This window comes from Strongyloides ratti (assembly GCF_001040885.1).
Source record: "Strongyloides ratti genome assembly S_ratti_ED321, chromosome : 2".
Lineage (NCBI taxonomy): Eukaryota > Metazoa > Nematoda > Chromadorea > Rhabditida > Strongyloididae > Strongyloides > Strongyloides ratti.
In genome coordinates, this window is record NC_037308.1 from 14,680,027 (window position 1) to 14,698,092 (window position 18,066).

At 19.7% G+C, this 18,066-nt stretch overlaps 3 protein-coding genes across 3 annotated transcripts; 1 reads left to right on the forward strand and 2 right to left on the reverse strand.

The window, feature by feature from the left end:
* Positions 1–387: 387 nt before the first annotated feature.
* Positions 388–2,033, forward strand: SRAE_2000467600 (Hypothetical protein; the record flags this gene model as incomplete). Its single annotated transcript, XM_024643577.1, has 5 exons — positions 388–486; positions 523–1,168; positions 1,221–1,250; positions 1,301–1,447; positions 1,933–2,033. 5 exons carry the CDS (start codon positions 388–390, stop codon positions 2,031–2,033), a joined length of 1,023 nt encoding a protein of 340 aa, XP_024509233.1.
* A 2,199-nt stretch (positions 2,034–4,232) lies between these two features.
* Positions 4,233–7,253, reverse strand: SRAE_2000467700 (Cysteine-rich motor neuron 1 protein; the record flags this gene model as incomplete). The annotated part of the gene is made up of 4 exons (XM_024643578.1): positions 4,233–4,433; positions 4,482–4,828; positions 4,874–6,868; positions 6,962–7,253. The coding sequence occupies 4 exons, from the start codon at positions 7,251–7,253 to the stop codon at positions 4,233–4,235; spliced, it is 2,835 nt and encodes a 944-aa protein (XP_024509234.1).
* Positions 7,254–16,283: 9,030 nt separating this feature from the next.
* SRAE_2000467800 (Actin-related protein 2) lies at positions 16,284–17,518 on the reverse strand (the record flags this gene model as incomplete). The annotated part of the gene is made up of 2 exons (XM_024643579.1): positions 16,284–17,420; positions 17,471–17,518. The coding sequence occupies 2 exons, from the start codon at positions 17,516–17,518 to the stop codon at positions 16,284–16,286; spliced, it is 1,185 nt and encodes a 394-aa protein (XP_024509235.1).
* Between the last annotated feature and the right edge of the window lie 548 nt (positions 17,519–18,066).

Genomic DNA, 18,066 nt, shown 5'->3' on the forward strand with positions numbered 1-18,066 from the left:
AATTACATAACATATATTTAATAATCAAGTAAAATAAAAAATAATTTCTTTTAAAATTTTATTTAATTAGGTTTATTGTAATATTAAAAATTTTTTTTTTCGACAAGTATTTTAAAAATAAACTTAATCAAAAATTAAAAATTAAGAAAAAATACGTTTTTCATTATAATAATACATATAAATTGGTGCACTAATTATTTAACATTTATGAACATTAAAAAAAATTGTAATAATAATGTGTTAAAACAATATTTTTATAAATATATACCAATATCAAATATTTGAAATAGTTAAATTAAAAGTACAATGTGTTGATCATTTTAAGTTCTGTCAAACAAAAAATTTTCTATAAAAGCAAATTTTTTTAAAGAATTGATATATCAAATCATGTATTATTCAGCTTTCTATTTATTACTTATTTTACTTTTAAATGTCTTCTTGATTTCTAATGCCGTTCCATCAGGAAGAGATTTAGTTAAAAGAGATGTAAGACTTTTTAAGAAAATTTTAATTTTTCTTTAGAGTGACTTAATAAGAGTTGCTAGAGCTTCAGATGGTCAAAAAGGTTCTAAAAATGTACCAAAAGATAGTGATGAAGATGAAGATGATGATGACGATGATGATGACGATGATGGTGATGATGGTGATGATGATGACGATGATGACGATGATGACGATGACGATGAAGAAAAACGTAAAAAAAGAGAAGCAGAATCTGAATCTGAATCTGAAGAAGAAGAAGAAGAAGAAGAAGAAGAAAGACAAAATGGATCACCTGAAATATTCACAGAAGGAGAAGGAGAAGGTCCAGAACCTGAAATTATAAAATTAGGAAAAACAGAAGGTCCAGAAAATGAAGAAGGAGAAGGAGAAGAAGAAGAAGAAGAAGAAGAAGAAAAAGAAAAAGAAAAAGAAAAAGAAGAAAAAGAAGAAGAAGAAGAAGAAGAATCTGACTCAAGCGCTTCATCCGAATCAGAAGAATCTAGCTCAAGCTCCTCATCTGAATCAGAAGAAGAAAAATCAAGCTCATCATCAAGCTCAAGCTCAAGCTCAAGTTCTTCATCAGAATCAGAAGAAAGCAACGGAAGACGCAAAGGATTGAGAAGATTTGGAAGATTTGGTAGATTTGGAAGACATGGAAGACATGAAAGATTTGGAAGACATATGAGTAATTGTTTAAAAATAAAAAAACATTTTACTAATCTACTTTTATTTTTCAGGAAATCCACTCAGTAAATTATATGAAAGAGGTGAGTTTAATATAATATTTTAAAATAATTATAAAAATGTACTTTTTTAGTTTATAAAGTTGTTCGTGATTACGTTTTTGAAAGAGAATTTGGTAGAATCTTTAGATATTTGAAATTAATTAAAGATTTAATAGCTTCTAAACCTTATCTTCCAACTACAACAACAACAATTGCTCCAGAAACAACTACCGAAACAGGTAAGCATATCATTTTTTATATACATGATAATAATATTTTCTGTTTTTTTTTTGTTGCACATACATAATTTTGTTTTAAAAAAATACATTATTAAGATGTTTTGATACTAATTATTATAGCAAAAATATTAAAATTAAAAATAAGAAAAGTTTAGAATATTAATTATGATTTTAAAACATCTTTTGCGTAATTTTAGTAACAATTATGTAGTTATATTAAAAATATTTAAAAATATTTTTTTGATCCATTTATTGGCAAAAAAATATGCCTTATTTAAAATTGTAGAAGAATTTTTATATAAAAAATTCATATTGTTATGAAATATTCTGACAACTATAACTTTCTTTGATTCTATTTTGTTTTATAAATTGATAAAATTATAATTCATAAAAGCATTAAAGTTTTTATGAAAAAGTTAATAATATGTAGAAAAGTATTTACTATACCATGCATATTTTTAAATTTAATTAAAAAATTTTTTTAGAAAAACCTGTAACATTGGTTACAAAAAAATGGCAAAAATATTTTAATGATTTAGTTGGAAGATTAAACAGGAATATGTTAGGAGAAAAAAAACCTTTATAAGTTTATAAATAATTCTAAAATGATTTTAATTTACGTAATCGTTTAATATAAATTTTATTTATTAAAAACAATATAAATAAAATATTTTAAAAAATTTTTATTTGAAGTGTTATATATTATACTAAAATAACAGCAATACAATTTAAATTTAAAAAATAAAAAATTAAATAAACTTTTTTGATTTAAATGTATAAAAGTTAAAAAAAAGTTTAATAATTTGTGCCTAATTTTATTATATTTTTAATATCTAAAACATACATTAAAAAATAAAACACATTTAAACAATGATAAATATTAAAAATATTGTTTTTTTTACTTTAAAGTAGATAATAAAAAGTTTATATAAATAAACTTTCGTACAAAACCAAACTAAATAAAGTATATTTTTTTTATATTCACATAGAGAAAAAATGTTCTTTTATGATGTTCTTAAATTATTTTGGTGCATAAAAATATCATTATCAATAATATTTTTTAGAAATAAGTATATTTTTGCATTTAAAAATTTAATTTTATAAAATATTGATTTTGTATGTGTAAATATAAAAAAAGTATTTATCAAAAATAGTACATTAATTTTTTTGATAATAAAACGAACGATTTTTTTTCTATTACATCACAAATCAATTTTTTTACACTTTGTTAATTAATAAAATAATTATAATAAATTTTTTTTTTCTTTGCACCAAACTAATTTAAGAAAATGATACTAACGTTTTTTTTCTTTGTTTTTAAATAGTAAATTAATCTTAAAAACATTATTTCAATAAGTTTTATTAATCATAAAAAACAAAAATTAAAATTATATAATTATATATATTTACAGAACTACTACATATAAATATTATCTTTTTTTTTATTTTACTTTGCTGTTAAATTCTAATATATTTTAAGAAAGAATTGTTTATGTTAAACATGTATTTATGAAGTCATCAAAATATATGTCTTATTTTTTTTAAAATTTCCTAAATACAAAGCTAAAAATTTGAAATTTTACTTTTGAAGGTAATTAAAATTAGAAATTTATTTAGAATAAATATTATTTATATTAAAGCTAAAAAAAATAAATTATATATTTTTTAAATCAATATCAATTGTTTTATATTATAACTTTTGTTGAGAAAAAAGTTATATATAAGTTTTTTTAAATGTTTCTATATTTATATATCTTTTAAAAGTTCTTATGTACTCTATGATGTTTCATTGTAAAGTAGATATGATTGTTCAAGATAATTTATTTTTAAAAAAAATTCTTCTCTTGTTTTATTAATTTCAAACAATAAATTATAAAAGTGAAGATAAATTTATTTTTATAAATAAAAAAAAAACATAACAATGATCATTAATAAAAATATTATGATTAGAATTAATGGTTGTTCAGAGAAGATTACATCTTTTTTAAACTTAAGATTTTTCTCTTGCTCTTCTCTTTTTATATCTTCTTCTCTGACTTTTTCTGTTTTGCTAATGTTCCAGATAGAGAGCATTACAAATTTTTCTATTTGCAGTTATACATTTTTTATATTATATAATAGTATGATAAATGACTATTTTCCTTATCAAAGATATTTAACTTTAATAAAGATCATGTCTTTTTTTTATGCTTCTATCCTATAATACAATTGTAAAATTATGACTTTATGAAAACAAATATCACTGTTAAATTGTAGTGAAAATTTTAGAAATGTTATAAAAAAATTAATATATGCATAATAATTAAAAATATTTTGTACATAATTATTCAATTTTTTTTTAAAAATATGTTGAAATATAACCATCATAAATATTTCTATTTATTTTAATGTTTTTAGAATTTTAATTAAATAAACTATAAAATTAATCAATTTTATTATTTGAAATCATATTATTCTTGTTCACTTATTCAACATACATAAAAAAAAAATATCTTAAAAATATTTTTTCTTTCGTTATCATAAAATAAAATATAGTACAAAAATATGTATATTATTTAGATTACTTGAAGTCAGGTAAATATTGTACCTTCAATCCTCTTTTTTTATACAAAGTTGTATTCATATTAAAATATTGTCATCTATCTTTTTTTTTTCTTCATTATTACTAAATATTTTTTTCTGAACTCTAATTAATGTATAGTAATAAAATATTAATAGTTTCATTTATGTAAGTGAAATTTTTGTTAAGATACAAATAATAATTATATGTTTAAAAAAAATAATATTATTTGGAAGCTTGCAGAAGCATCCTGTCCGTATAATTTGGACCACGTTCTGAACTGCAATTTGAGGAAGAACGACCTGGTAAACTAGATCCACAGTCATCTGAAAGTAATGATTCTGTAGTTGGGTCGTCAAGAGATTCACAGCGAAAATGTTTTTGATATACAGGAAGAGGATCAGTGACTTTAGTAACATTTTGTTTCTATAAAATAGAAAAAAAATATATATAAATAAATATAAAGAAACTTACATTATTATTTGTACTTTTTTTTTTCCATAAAACTACAAAGACTACCAGAAGAATAACTATAAAGATGAAGGCTCCAAGTAAGGCTATACATAAAATTTTTAATATTGTATTTGATTTTTTTAATTCTAAACTGCCTATTTGTAATATTTTATCATCCTCTCTACACAAAGGACAACATTGCCCATCAACATAAATAGGATCTTTACATTCAGGGCAAGCTGTTTCTGTACAAACAGTCTTACTACCTGGCATACATTTACATGTCTTACACCTTCCATCCTTCCATTCTTCATTTACTTTGTAAGCTGTCTTTTCATAAGTACATATTGCTTCTGATGAAAAAATATCTGAACACATTGGACAACATTTTCCTTTAACAAGAATTGATTTACCTTTACAATTATTTAAACTTGGACATATTTCTTTATAACAATTTATTTTATTTCCTGTTTTACATTCACAAGATGTACATTCATCTTTTCTCCATTTTTGTTTTATTAAATGAGCTATTCTTGAATCATCAACACAAAATTCATTATGTCCATCATCATTACCATAAAAACCAATATTATTACTTTCAATTATAATTAAATTTTGTTGTTTTTTATCTGTATAATTATTATTTGATATAATTTCATCTTCTTTTGGACATCTCATACAACATGTACTATTATTATCTAGTATTGGATATTCACAAGTTACTGGTGGACATTTTGGTGCAGCACATAAAACATGTCCTACTCTACAGGTACATGCTGTACATGGTGTTGAATACCATGTTTCACCATCAACATATAATCTTCCTGTACCAGGATTATAACAAACAGTTAAATCATGTTTTGTTTCAATAGAATGTTGACCAAAACATGATGGACAACAATCATCACCTTTTTTTATCCATTGAGATTCTGGACAAAATGAAGGTCTTTGTGGACATGATATTATTGAACATAATTCTTTACCATTATGACAAAAACAATTTCTACAATTATTATCTGTCCACCATTCACCATTATCTTTTATCTCAAATGAACCATCATCAAAAGTTATATGACATGTATCATTTGATGATACTTTAATAATATTACTTTCTTCTTTATTTATAATATTTTTAGGATTACATTTACAAATAGGACATCCTTGTGAATTTAATTCAAAACCATATAAACAATGTTTATAACATTGATCAAGTTCTGGACATTTAGAACATTTACATACACGACAACCATTTTGATTTTTAATATAACCATGTGCACATGTTTTATCACATATCATACCATCAAAATCTTCACATGTATCAGTTACTGATGTTAAAGGAGTATCAAAATCATTATAAAAATTAAATGTATGTATATTATCAGCACAATGACATTTAAAACAACCCCAAGAATCTTTTACTAAACCATTAGGACAACGTAATGAACATTTAATTTCTGGGCAAATTTTTGGTGGAACAATTATTAATGGTTCATCACAAACAGGACAACATTCACCATCAATTTTTTTTGGATTATCACATTGTTTAAGGCATGTTGTTGTTTGACAATAATTTTTACCATCAATACCACATGTACATGTTGTACAATCATCTTTTTTCCATGTTTCATTTTTACTAAAATATTGTCCATCTTCTGTTTTACAACCAAGGCATACTGGACAACATTCATCATTTAATACACCTACCCATGTACAATCATTTGGTGGTTTATCACAATCCATTTTTTTACATAAAACTACACCATTTTTACATTCACAATTTTGACAACTATTTGCATACCATTTTTGTCCTTCTTTATAAATAATACCATTATAATTACATTCAAAATTTCTATGCCATAAATAATCATAATTATTAATAATTTTTTTATTATTTATTGTTTCATTGATACAATGAAATTTATCACAACATCTTCCTGGTGTACCATCACCTTTAACATCAATAATTAATGTTTCATTTTTTGGACATATATTAATTGGACAATGTAATTCTTTACATCTACAACCAGGATTAAATGGACAACAACCTTCATCTCTAACATATGATGGTGGTCTAAATGAATCTTCTGGACATGTATCAATAGCATCCATATCAAAAACCTCTGGACATTTTATATTTTTACAATCTCTTCTAATTTTTTCACATTTAAATTCATCACAACACTCACCAGGTAATGTTGAATTTCCTAATTTTATTAATATTCTTTCATATCCTGGTTTACATGTTGGAACAGTTTTTTGACAACCTGATGGTTCACAGATACATTTTGGTGGTGGTGTACAACATTCACCAGGAATAACTTGTGGTGTTGTTAATCTTGAATCATCAGGACATTCAGAGATAAATGTTATTGGACATTTAACATTTAAACATTTTTCTGGATATCTTTCTAAAAAATTAATAAATTATTTTTTAATTTATTATTAATGTATTATTTTTTATATTAATTATAATATGAAAAGAAAAAAAAAAGTGAACATACCTCTACATATTCCAATATTCATATCAATAGATGTTGAATCTTCAAATGAACAATATAAATTTTCTCCACATATTCCAATTTTAGGTCCACATTTATCATGTAATTTTCCAATACATATTTTGCAACAACCACACTCATCTAATGTAGTCTTATGACAATGGCTAACATTAAAACAAGAAGATATTGGTGGACAAGTTGATGGACAATCATATTTAGAAGGTATCCATATTTTGTTATAATTTCCTGAGATCGAAAATATTGGTATTGAAAAAAGTATTAAAAAAGAGATCATAAAAAAAGTAAGTTTTGTTAGATAAAATATCTTAACTGTTTGTATCATTTCTTATTTTCTTCTTTTTCTTTTTTGATTATAAATATTTATAGATTAAAAAAAAAAATTTTTTTTTAAAAGGAGTATTGCGTTATTTTAATCAAAAATATAGTTTCTTTATTCTTTTTTTCTTTTTTTTTTTACAAAAAAAAAAAAATTATTTCAGAAAGGAAGTTTATATAAATTATAATTTATAAAGGAATTTTTTTTTTTTGTTATTCAAAAGTTAATATTGTATATAACAAATTGTTTGAATTGATTTTCTTTGTTTTTATTTTGTCAGCAAAAATGTTTTGTTAAATAATTTGAATATATACTCTTCTTTTTGACAAATTTTTATTAAAGAAGAAAAAAAGAGTTTTTTTTTTTTTGATTTGTCCTTATGAATTAATTTTTTTCTATTTTGAAAAATTCAAAATAAAAAATGTTGATTGTTTGAACATATGTATATATATATATATAGATATATGTATATATTGAGAGTGAAAAATTTAGTTTAAATAAAAAAAATAATTTTTGATATAATTTGAAAAATAGAAATTAATAGTTGTAGATTGATAGAATATTGAAAATATTTTTATAGTAGTATTTTCCGATACTTGTTGTAATTCATAAGATATAATTTTATTATAAAAATTTAAATAAAAAAGTTTCCTATTTTAATAATTTGTTTCTATAATATATATATAGTATTGTATTCTTTTTTATTATTAAGTTGGTAATTTTTTTTTTCTAAATATTTAAAAAAAAAATGATCTAATAGTTCAGTTTGAATTAGATTTTTGTTATATTATATGTACTTTTTCTGGAAATAAAACCTATTATTAAGTATTATAATTGTATACAGTAATTTTAAAGAAATATTAATATATAAAAATAATATATACAATAATTTTTAAGAAAGCGATAACGATAAATATTTGTTAGTTAATTGTTAAATATATTTTGTAATTTTTTTTAATATACATAGAAGGGTCATATTTGTTGGATGATAAAGAAAATAACTATTCATTGTCTTTATAATATGAATGTTAATGTTAAGGTATTTCTCTTCTTTTTTTTTTATCTTAAACTTCTACTAACAAAGTTGGTGTCCTCATCATTTGAGTATTAAAAAAATTAACTTTTTTCCTACACTAATGATAACATTAAAAGATAGTTATATATTACAATCTAGTTGAATTATCTATATAAATGTCTATAGTATGTTCTCGCGCAGCTTTAAGGTAACTAAAATAATAAGAAGAAGGTAAGTATGATATAATGATGGAAATGTGAAGCACAAATGTATAAAATATGAGACATTGGTTAAGAAAAGAGTTGATATTGAATGTATATATTTAAGAAAATTTTTCTTAAAAATGTGATTTTATTTACATAGGTTGTAGTAAGATAGTCTATATGGAGAAAGTAGAAAAAATAATACAAGGAAAATAAAATATGGTTTTCTTTAAAGAAATAAAATTTGAAAAGATAAAATAAGTTAAAAGATTTTTTTTTTATAAAATATTTATAAATTTTATTTATATTATTGTATAAATTTTTTTTTTAATATAAAATTAATTAAAATTAAACTATTAAGACATCAAAAAAAAAGAACAATAGGAAACAAATTAATTAATTTAATTACTGAAATTAATACTATTTATTTGATTTTAATATTTAACAATAAACTTTAAAATAAGTTTATTCTTACTTTGATAAAAATCTACTACAAATAGATATATTTATATTTATTTAATAAAAAAATTTTAATTTTAAAACAATAATCTCGTTTTTAAAATTATCAAGTTGATTATATTTAAAACAAAGAGATAGATAAATTATAGAAAAATTAAAAATGTATTTAAACTTTTTCTTTTAAGCAGACAATTTTTTTTTCCTATAAAATTAAAAGATACTTTTATAACTTATTCACAATAAAATAAAAAATAAAATAAGATAAAAATTTCATTTAAAAATATTTTTAAATTTAAAAAAAAAAAAGTTAGATAAATTTTTTTTTTGTTTAACTTCTGATCGAAGAAGTGTGAAATTGAAATATTATTAGGTATGTTTTGTATAGGGTAGTAGATTATTATTTTAAAGAAAATAATTGAGTAATTTTTGTTGAGATTGATTGTTGACTAAAATTGTTATATAGTAATTGACAAATATTTGATTAATAAATAAATAAATGAATACTAATATTAGAGAGAAAAAAAAATGTATTTTTCTTAATTAAACTAGATATCTTTATGATGGCGTTTTTATATTAATATTATTAGTTTTTTCTTTCTTTTTTTTCTTAAACAATTATTAATTTTGGAGTTAAAATAATAAGGAAAATTAAAAGATTTAGGTATGGTAAATTGATAAAATATTTGACCAAACTATTTACTTGTCAAAAGGTAATTTTTTTTTTTCTTAAGATAAATAAAATATAAATGTTGAATGATTTTGGTAAAAGTAATTTTTTTTTTTATGAAAGAAATACTTAGTAGTTGAAAAGTTTTTGTACCCTAAAATATTCCTCATCCAAGGAAAATGTAATCTTTTGAATGAAAGACTATCTTGAATAAACAATGAATTGGAGCGCGTATTCTTAGAAAAAAATATTACATTCATTAATTGGTATATATATACATATTGTATATGGAGAAATAGGAGATAATATAAATGAGTAAGAGAAAAATGTAGTTAAACATTTTTGTGAATAATGAAACTAAATGCTAAGATAACATTTTTTCATGAAGAGATGATTGTTATATATAATAAGAATTGCCCTCATATATTTTTAATATTTAATTTTTATATACTCAAATATATATTTCTAAAACATTTATTATTTTATTTAATTTAATAAAATAAAATAGTAAGTATATATATATATATGTTATAATATCCTTATAAAAAAATTTAAAATAGTTTATTAGTTAAAGTTTATTTTCCACATCTTATTTTTTAATCCACTAAAATTGTGAGAATTTGATTTAGAGTGGGTGTAATTAAAACAAATTTTGTATTTATATCATAAAAGTATACATTAATATAATTCTTTAAATAAAAATTCCATCATTCAATGTGATTATTTAATAATTATTAGTTTGTTATTAAATAAGATTATAAACATTTTTTTTTCATTTAAAAATATTTATTTTATTTAAAAAAAAAAGAACCTATGAATTTTAAAGTTTCATATGAAAGTGTTATCAAGATAAGACTAATTAAAAGTAATGTGTAGGTTGTTATCTTAGATATATATATATTTATTGTGTTGTAAGAGAAAAATCAAAACAATATATGAAACACTCAACTTAAGGGTAGGAGATGAAACCTTGTGACATTTAAACATCTAACATCAAAAAGATGAAAAAAAAACTTTTTTTTTATAAAGAAGAAAACTTTTAACGATGTGTATCTTTATTTTGCATCAAATTTGAAATAAACAATTTTTTTAAAATAATTTATAAAAAATCCGTTAATTCTTTTAAAAAGAGTGGTAAGTGAATAATGATGTAGATCAATTAGATGTAAACAATTCAAACTTTTATATGATAATGAATAGATGGTAAAAAACATTATGTGTCTATGAAAACAATATAGAGACTTTACGAAAAAAAAAAGCAATAAGAAAAAGATTATGATTAATAAAAATTCTTTAGAAATTATAAATTATACAAGTACTGAATAAGTATAATTATTATTTACTTATGAAAAATGTTACTTTTTATAAAAAAAAATAATAATACAAAATAATAATGATAAAAATTTATAATTATTATCATAATAAATATATATATAATTTTAAATTATATAATAAAATAAGCACATAAATATAAAAAATTTTATATATTATAATATTTTATCGACCCTCCATGGATTTGGTTATTATTTTGAATTGTAAAAATAGAAATTGAAAGAAAAAGGAAAATATCATATTGCAATCATCTTGACATTTGCTCAATAATAATAATGATAAGATTATTTTAATACATATTGAGGAGAATGTTAAAAACATCTGACAATGAATGCTTCATCATATTATGAAGTTATAGTATAAAAATATAAAATAAAAAAAAATCATATTATGTATTTATTTAAAATTTTTCTTTTTTATAATTACAGACAAAATAAAATAAATATATAAATGTATATATAAATGTTACATGTTATTAAATTTGATCACATCAAACTTAATCTCGTAAAACTTTTATGATTTAGGAGCAGCTGTAAATAGTTAGTAAATATAATTGACTTATTAAAGATAAAATGCCAAATATATTCAGTTCTAATTTATGTAAAATATATTCTACATAATTAAATAATAATTAAATTATATATTATATAGTTGTTATATCTTTTAATTATATAGAAAAAAAAAATATATTTTTTTTATTATAAGAACATCAACAAAAATAAAAAAAATATATATAAATATTTTTTAAAATGAACACTATCTCTATTAAGTTTATAAAAAAGATAACAAATATCCAACAAAAAGAAATAATTAGAGAGTCAAAACTTTGATTGTCCATAAAAAGATATAATATGAAAACAAAAATAATAGTAAAGTTTATTCCCTTATGAGGAAAACAAAATTATTTAAAATGAAAATAGATAATCATGAATAGTAATACTAAAAATAAATGAACCAATCTCATTAAATATTTATTTTTATTTAATGAAATTGTATAATAATTTTTTAAATAACTTCTAGAGGGCATTTTTTTTATGATATAATAAAATAAAAATTTAAAGAAGTCATCTTTTTTTTTATTCATTATTTTCTCACAAATATTAAAATTTTTTAAAAATACAAACGAGATAAAAATAATCCTATAATATTTAACTGTTATGTCCTTTACTATCTTGAATTTATAATTTAGATAAAAGTTATGTTAAAAAAAAAAATTTCAATTATAATAAAATACAAATTAAAATATCATTAGATATAAAAAAAGTTATTTAAATAAAAAGAACATTTTTTGAAAGTGATAACTATCTATAAATTATAAATATAAAACAAACGACTTTTTTTTTGTTATATCTTAAAATAAAGAAAATCTTAATATGATAGTTTCAATACATTGTTTATTAGAGAAAAAAAAATAGAATAAAAACATCTTGTAACAATAAAAAATTTTAAATATAAATGAGAAACATTATTATAAAAATCGAAGATCTTTTAAAAATATCATCACTATTTATATTTGGATACTTTTATTTACACATTTTTTTTTTGATCATGTATAAAAAAATGGCATAATTAAATAGTTGGTAAATAATAAAATTAACAAAACAAATTAGGGAATGTTATATATATATTTTTTTACTTTAAAATTAATATAATTTTACATAATATATAAAGCTTAATAATATATTAAATACGCTCAATTATTTTATAAAATTTTCAGCTAAAATTTTGTAACTAAAAAGTTTTAATATTATCAAGAGTTAGATAAATATTCTTAATTGGATTAAAATTAGATAGAGATAAGAGAGTGAGTAAGAATATTTTTAATAATATTATTTTACCTTTAATAATTATTATTATAAATATTTTAAAAAAATATATATATATAATGAAAGTTATAAATGTATTTATTTATATTTTAAGGTAAAAGTTTATCAAAATTTAACAATAATAATATCATGTTTTAAATGTATATTTAAATTTTTATTAAACAACATTCATAATTATTTTTTGTAAAAATCAAATATTAATTTTTTAATAACTACATAGTACATGTAAATAAAGAAGTAAAAGATTTATTTATATATTATATAAAGCTTTTATAAATATAACATTTTTCAAAGAAAAGAGTTAATATAATAATAGTATATATATATAATTTTTATAATATGAGGAAAGAAAATTTTTGTTAAAAAATTATATATATAATTATTTTATCATTACCTAGAATATAATGGCAAATATTTACCAAAATATATTAAAATTTTTAATTAAAAATTTTTTTAAATAAGTAAAATAGCCGTTTTAAGTACAAGAAAAATAAAGTTTTTTTTTTTTTGATGTTAATTTTGAAAAATAAGATTCTTGTTTTGAAAGATATGATGGTAAGTAGAATGATATTTGTAATGTATTAATAGATACTCTTACAAAACAGTAATAGAATAATAAAAAGTTTTAAAATATTTTAATCATTCATAATAGCTTTTCTGGTGATTCATAATATTATCAAAGATAATAGAATAACAGAAAAATATTTAGTGATATAATGGGTCTTTTAAAAAATTATATTTAGTATTAAAAAATAAGTTGTTTTTCTAATATAACATTTAAATTCTTCTATACATTATTAATAAAGAAGATTAAAAAATTTTAATTGAAAATTTATTATAAAATGTTTTGATAAAAAAATAATATCAAAATTTTATTATGTATTTTATTTAAAACTAAAAAATTTGTTTTGAAAAAAAAAAAAAATTTAAACATTTGCATATTGTAATTTAAGCCAAAATTATAAAAAAAAAACAATATGAAACTGATAATAAAAATAATAAAAAATATATTATGAATGTTTTTATTTGTCAAGAAAGAAAATATGTATGAATAACATTTGATACAATGATTTTTATCACAATAATACATATCATTACTTTTGATGATGGGATGAGTATTTAAAGAATGTTAACTGATAACTAGATCAAATTTAACCATATATTTAATAGAAAAAAGTCTGCTACCTAAATTTATTAATATAGGTTAGCTTTAATATTGTTATATAAAAGAAAATATTTTTAAGGTATGTTGATTAATGGACCCTGACTATTTTTGTCACTATTTATAAAAGGAAATAAATTATTTTCTGTTACGCATCAATCAGCTGATGTCATTAGTTTTTAATTTACTTTTATACCATCTTTATACAACTTTAAATCATCATTACATGGAATGTTAGTTTTAAAAAATTGTCCTATATTATATAATTTTTTTTTTTTGAAATAATAAATATTATACATTCATGGATAAAAGAAAAATAATTATTTATTTTATATTTCCTCATAAATTAAATGTTCTTTTAAAGTAATAAAATAAAGTATTTAATAATATAAAATGTAGTTCAGAATTTAAAAAACATAAGTTACATAAAAAATAAGAAGGTTGAAAATTATAGTTTTTTTTTTTTTTAAATATTTGTTATAATATATATTTATAAGGTCACAATAAATATTGTTAATGTGGTAATATAATGATAACAAAAATTGACGACTAATTTATAACTAATTATAAGAAACATCATCATTTTTGATTTATTACATACAAAAAAGAATATATTACAAATGTGCAGAAAATAATTTTTCATTTTATTTATTAGACATATATAAATGGAACTGATTAAATGCAATAATTTATTTTGAAATATTAATTTAAAACTATTTAACATTAATAAATAATATAATAAAGAAAGGAAAATTAATTGTTTTAAGTAAATAAATTTTTAATATAAAGATCACTTCTTCTTTAAAATAAAATACTATATTTCTTTGTATATAATTAAAATAATTTGTTATTATAGTAATTTATGTAAAAAAATTTAAATCATTATTTAATTATCTTTAAATATTCATTAAAAATTAACTATTAAGTGCAAAAGTTTATGTGTAAAATCAAATAATATGTAATTATTAAATAAATACAATTTAATTTAATTTAATTTAAAAAAAATAAAATAAAAATTATTATACTTATTGAATTATAGTTCTTATTTTCAAAATTATATATTTATAATCAAAATACAATTTAAAAAATATCATTTATCAAAATTTTTTTTGAATGATGTATAAAAAACGACTAATAAAAGTAAATAATAACAAATTTTAAAATGTTTAATAAATTAAATTTTTTATCATTTTATATTTCAGTTATTTACTAAAAAAATTAATTTTTTTTTTAAAAAAAGTTTAATAATCTAAGAATATTTTTTTTAATATATATAATAAGTTACATTAGAAATTATTTTACCTTTTTTGTGTCTGTGACATTCAAATAAAGCAAAAATATTTTGTCAATGTCATGTTTAATTTTTAAATTTATATAACTCAAAAGAAATAAATATTTTAAAAACAACTTAGGGCAGTTGGTTAAAACATTTGTTACCAATAATTATGTATCAGAAACTGTTAATTAATACAATTATTTATCAATAAGAAAATAGTAATCATTTTTTTAAATGTAAATACAAATTAAATATACATATATAAATGTTAATTTTTAAAAGTATGATTAAAAATTTTTTTTATTAAACAATATATTATTAAATTCTTTTCATATTTTATGTATTTACAATTTTTTACTCCATTATTGGAGTATAAATTGTTAGTGTAAAATTCATATTTACATATGAATATATCTTCTTTTCAATTAAACTAGAAAATTAATGCATTTTTAATTTATTCCTAAAAATAATAACTAAAATATTTGTTTTTGCAATAATTGTAGATTCTAAATAGTTATGAATAAAAAATTTTAATCTGTTTGTAATAAAAATAAAAAACAAAGTGACAAAATAATTATCAAATAAAATATTGTATTAAAAAAATAAATTTAAATAAGAAATAATATAATAAATTTTTTTAAATACTAAAATATTATTAAATTTTTTTTTAGATATTAGATAGAAAACAAAATAATAAATATAATTACTTAAAGAAATGTTAAAAGAAAATTAATTATAATAATTTTTTTAGATGATCTCTTTTTCTAGAAATAATAGAATCATTTAAAAAGATTGATATATTTGAATTACTATCTTTTAAGGCAATTTATTTCATTTTAACATTAAAACTTTTGTTTAATAAAACAGCTGGATTCTTTATTTTATTACCTAATAAACAAAGAAAAAAAAATGACTAATTAATTTTAAATCAAAATTCTTTTATAAATGGTACACATTTTTAAAAGTTCATTTATAAAAGTTAAATTAAATCATATACAACAAAATTAGTTTAAATAATAGTTTAAAATAATAATTGATATCATTTAAATTATTTTATGCCAAGTTTTCGTATACAATGAGTTATTCCATACTCTTCCCATTCTGCTTTTGAAACCCAAAAATCAGCATCTCGATCACGCATTAAATGTGAAAGAACTGCTCCACCTAAGAAAACCATATGTTTACGACGAGGTGGTGCCTCAATACGAATTCTAAATTTAGAAAAACCATCAGTTTTACCATTAAGTACACGGTCCAAATATAGTTGTTTTAATTCACGTTCCAATCGTGAAGGTAGTCCAGGATACATAGTACTACCACCACTAAGAACAATATGTTTGTAAAATTCTAATCGTGTATCAATATCTGCTGATTGAATAACATTAAACAACATTTCAGAAAGGCCTTGTTTTTCAACATTAATTAAATGGGGTTGGAATAAAACTTCAGGTGCTTCAAATCTTTCTCCACCAACTCTTATGACTCGACCATCTGGAACCATATATTTTTCAGTTAAAACAGTAGTTTCCAATGCCAATTTTTGTTCCTGTTCAACATCATAAGCAACATAACAAAGTTTTTCTTTCATTTGTCTTATAGTTTCAAAATCAGCAGAATGATTAAAAGTATATCCTCTAAGTAGAAGCAATTTAATAAGATATCTTGTTATATCTCTTCCAGCAATATCTAATCTTCTAGTAAGATGATTCAAAGCATAACCTTCATAAACTGGGCATATATGAGTAACGCCATCCCCGCTATCAATAACAACACCTGTTAACAATCCTTGTGCATATAAAGTTAAGACTGCCTGAACAGCAATGTAAACAGAATGAAAACCATATTGTTCAAACATAACTTCAAACATCTTTTCTCTATTAGAATTTGGATTTAATGCCGGTTCTGTAAGCATTAACTTACAATCTGAAGGATCAATATCTAATTTTTCTGGACCAAAAGTATGATCCCATATATGTCCCATATCTTCCCAATTCCTTACAATACCATTTTCCATTGGATAAGAACAATCAAGCATTTGACGAAGTTCTGTGCATTCTTCCCCAACCATTAAATCTTTTATTTCAATATTTCCAATTTTTTGTGATGATCTAATAATTGGTCTACCAACAATTGAGGGAAAAATATGCGAAGGAAAATTTGTACCTGCATATCCACATTTAACAAACTAAAATAAAAAATAATTTTTTAATTAACGTTAAAATAAAATTTTTATACCCCAGTTCCATTATCAACAACAATTACTTTCCGTCCCTGTGAATCCATTTTTTCTTTAATATGAAATCTAGAAAAATAAGTAAACGGGAGTGTTTAGTGATAATCTAAATCGATTGTATTGTAAAATGGTACAATAAAGTGACAATGTTGATTTTTTTCCTCAAGTGAACATTTCACCAAATGTTTTTATACAAAAATTCTATTTAAGATATCAAGTTTTATTTACTCATCTATTTGTTAAAAGAATACAGACTATAATGATGAAGAAAATAATATAGTAAAGGAATAACTATCAATGAATCATTACAGTAAAAATCATTTTGTAATATTTTAAATATCAAATTAATTGATATAATTGTAAAAAATATTATTTTTAAAAGTTTTGTTGTAATAAGAAATTATTGCATAAATAAAACACATACTAAAAAAATCTTTACAACTTTTTTAAAATAAAATTAATTGGAATCAAATATAACAGGATTATATAAAGATTTTTTCAAAAAAACATATTAAAAATTCATAAAATAATCTTATTCTTGAAAATTGTTATAATAATAATGACAAAAGATAAAATCTTAATTCTTCAATAAATTTTT